At 45.2% G+C, this 3551-nt stretch overlaps 1 protein-coding gene across 1 annotated transcript; it reads left to right on the plus strand.

Annotated features, from left to right (window-relative positions):
- Nucleotides 1-445: 445 nt before the first annotated feature.
- fam43b (family with sequence similarity 43 member B) lies at nucleotides 446-2855 on the plus strand. Its single transcript, XM_030054866.1, has one exon. It carries the CDS (start codon nucleotides 637-639, stop codon nucleotides 1645-1647), a length of 1011 nt encoding a protein of 336 aa, XP_029910726.1. The 5' UTR covers nucleotides 446-636; the 3' UTR covers nucleotides 1648-2855.
- Nucleotides 2856-3551: the final 696 nt, after the last annotated feature.

Raw genomic sequence — 3551 nt, forward strand, 5'->3', positions numbered from 1 at the left:
CTGTTAACTTGGTATGCAATTATAGCTTGATGGTGTTTTTATTGGGATTTCAACATTAAAATAATTTTATAGCTATTTGAATCTCTTTTATTCTCATGCAAACACTGCAACAAAGTCATTCTGTTGACGTATTCAGTTGAACATCACACTAAACAAGTAATTTTGACCTTTATAGCACAATTCTCAAGTAGTAAAATAAACCCCTTGAGAGAGAGTGACAAGGAGACGTACCCCCTCTGCCTTAGGGTTATGAGACACATAAATACTTTGATATCTCAGTGCAAAGCCGGCCGGATAAATAATGCTTTGGTAGGGAGCCATTTGGAAGCAAAACAACGAGGCAGGGAGGGGGCTGAGGGTGCCTGTGCGCTGGGCTAAGTCTCCTGCACTGATCAGCGCTGCATGATGCAGACAGCAGCAGAGAAAGAGGAGGAGGAGAGGAAGGAGGAGCGAGCGGGGGAACAGACTGCCTGAGCCTCACAGCTCTCAGTCTCTCTTCTGTGCTTGGCAAAGCTGCCTCTCTCTAGTTCTCTCTCTCTTCCTCGCACACGCCCGCGTTCACTCTTTCTCGCCTAAACTGACAAAAACAAACGCGTTGGCAGAGGGGGCTCACTCCCTCCAACTCCTACCATCACCATGCTGCCCTGGAGAAGGAATAAGTTTGTTCTGGTGGAGGACGAGGCCAAGAGTAAACCTAAGAGCCTGGGGACGGGGCTCACCTACCACTCCATCCTCTCTTCTCTGCTGCGCTCCTGTCCTGACTTGCTGCCGGATTGTCCCTTCGACTGGGTGGGCAGCATCTTCCAGACCAAACGGCAAAAGGTGGAACTCAACAAAGAGGAGCCTGTCTACAACGTGCGCTACCTGGGAAGTGTGGTCACCATCACGGCGAAGGGAGATGGCTGCACCCAGGACGCAGTGGCCAAGATCTGGGCGAGGAGCAACTTTGGGGAGCAGAGCATCAAGATGAGGTTAATGGTGGGGCCGCAAGGCATCCGGATGAGTGCCGACAAATCTGGGAAAAAGAAGCCCACCCATCTTTACTCACTGAACAGGATCACGTACTGCACGGCGGACCCGTGTCGGCCCAAGATCCTGGCCTGGATCTACAGGCACCAAGTCAAGAACATGGCGGTGGTGCTCCGGTGCCACGCCGTCCTGGTGAGTAAGTCAGAGAAGGCACAGGCCATCGCCCACAGCCTCTACCAGAACGCCACCTCCGCCTTCAGCGAGTTTAAGCGGCTCAAGCGCCAGAGTGATTTCCGTCACTGCCAGCAGCAGCTGCTGGGGGAGGAAGCGGTGCCACTGATGCCGCTGAGGAGGCTGCTGAACGGGCAGTGCCACTACAGACCACCTGCTGACAACCCTGGGAGTACCACTCGCCTCTGTTCCATCACAGAGGAGGAGGAAGAGGAGGAGGAGGAAGACAAGGAGGAGGAGGTGGAGGCGGAGGAGCCACAGGAGGAAGAAGTAAAGGAATATAAGGAGCAGCAGGAGAAACAGAAGGTTTTAACAACAAACACGGACCCAACTCAGTTATTATCAGAGTTGGACCTTGGGGATATCGCTGGGTTGGAGGAGTGCCAAATCAACTTCGTCAGTGACAGTAACAACAACACATTCACATTTATAACCTCTCTGGTGTGAGAATGACACAGTGTAAAGGATGCTATTCTTCAACACTACAGCAACACATTCCTCTTTTTGCCCTTCACTGGTACCCAACACAGGCTCCCTCCTGCCCGTCCGTGTAATGTGAAGTGTTTACCAGAAACTTCTCCTACTACCGGGTGATAGAGAAGAGGCAGACCATCTCTATGTGGGAGTAATATCAATGTGGGCCAGATGGCTCAGATACTGGTTTGCCAGCTTGACTGTAGCAGTTTGGGAAACTGCGTGTTTACAAAGAGGGCTGGTGATGCACAGACTTACGATAGCACAATGACGAACGAGGACAATGGTTTGAGAGAATATTAGAGAGCTGATGCTGAGATCACCGTGTCCCCGACACGCGGGTCACATATTGATCACACCTCGTACCAAGACGTGTTTATTAGTCCTCTGTGTTCCTTTATTTTTGTGAGTATAATTAATGCTGTGTTTGCCAGCAGGGACATTTTTCGGATTGACTTGTAATATTTTTTCAGGGAGGTTTGTTTGTAAATTTGTGTAATTTTTCTAGTATGACAATCCTCATTGAAATTGTTCACAACTGACCTTTCTGAGTGCATCCAGCCGTGAGAATAAGTTTAATACTGTTTTGCTAATGAGCACAGCCAACTAATGAATTAGGCTATAATTTAGGAAGCAAGCCATTGAGTCGACATGTTTATTGCTGCCATTTGTTATAGTCCTCCTTATCATTTATGCATGACAAGTCAGCAGTGACATTTAGTGCTGAGCTTTTGTCTTTTTTAATGTAACATCTTTGATCTTTTCGGCTTTTAAAATTAACACTGTGATACATGTGTGACCAGGGATAAAAATGCACAACAATCCATGCAGCAATGTCTAATGTATGTAATGCCATTTGTTTGTACATTGATTGTATTTTCATCCTGTCTGCATAAAGCAAAACAGATTTCGGTTTGCCACAAGAGCACTGAATTGCTGTGCTCTCTCTCTTTTTTTTTTTTTTTTTTTGTTGCCAATTTTTGCTAATGCAGTTTTTTCCACATAAGCCCTGGCAAAAAACGCAGATGGACCCTTACAATTTACTGGAGTACAGAAAATGTTTTGAATATGACTTTAGTTAATTTCATGTTGATGAAATCTGTGTTACCGTTGAAAAATGCATTGTGATTATTATGAGATTAAGCTATTTAAATATTTATTTTCGAAATATGATGAATAAAAATTACCCTCACTTGGATTTCCTTTTTGAGGCTTGTAGAGAGGGTACCTCGAGATATTATTAGGTGAATTCAAAGAGATTATTTAAATTAATCCAGCAGCTTTGCTTGTCATTAGTGATTTTAAAGACAAAGGAAGCAATGTACAATAACATAATCTGCCCTCAGGGCCATAGATACAGTTTAACTAAAGGATGCCCTCTTTTGCCACAAGAAAAGACTGTCACAGTTAAATCCTGGTAAATATAAACTGACAGTGTGCTCACGTCCACGTTGATGTGATAGATACATTTCTGCTGGGCTGGTATCGGCCTCTGAGCCCTTCACTCTGAGGGGAGCAATTAATCAGCAGATTGAATTGTCCAGGAAATGAACATAAAGCACCTGCCTCGGCAAGTCTGCCGTCAGACTCTGACAGAACCAACTGATCCAAAGCGGGTACCAGGAAGTTGACACACCCATCAACCATTTTACTGCTACCATCGACCATTTTACAGGCTCTGATATCACACAACATTAACACTTTTATAGCATGTGATAGCTCCATGAAACATTTATACATGATGCACAACAGTTATTGTGCCTGAAAGTCAGATAGCAGTCTGTGCTCACTTAGAACAATGCTTTTTTTTGTCATACATATAACAGTGGATTATAGTACGATGAAAAAATATATTGGTAGTGTATGCGTATTGCTGA

This window comes from Myripristis murdjan, chromosome 7, assembly GCF_902150065.1.
Source record: "Myripristis murdjan chromosome 7, fMyrMur1.1, whole genome shotgun sequence".
NCBI lineage: Eukaryota > Metazoa > Chordata > Actinopteri > Holocentriformes > Holocentridae > Myripristis > Myripristis murdjan.

Excerpts from the sequence above, each read along its gene's own strand:
- fam43b (XM_030054866.1), top strand. The coding sequence starts at position 637 with ATGCTGCCCTGGAGAAGGAATAAGTTTGTTCTGGTGGAGGACGAGGCC.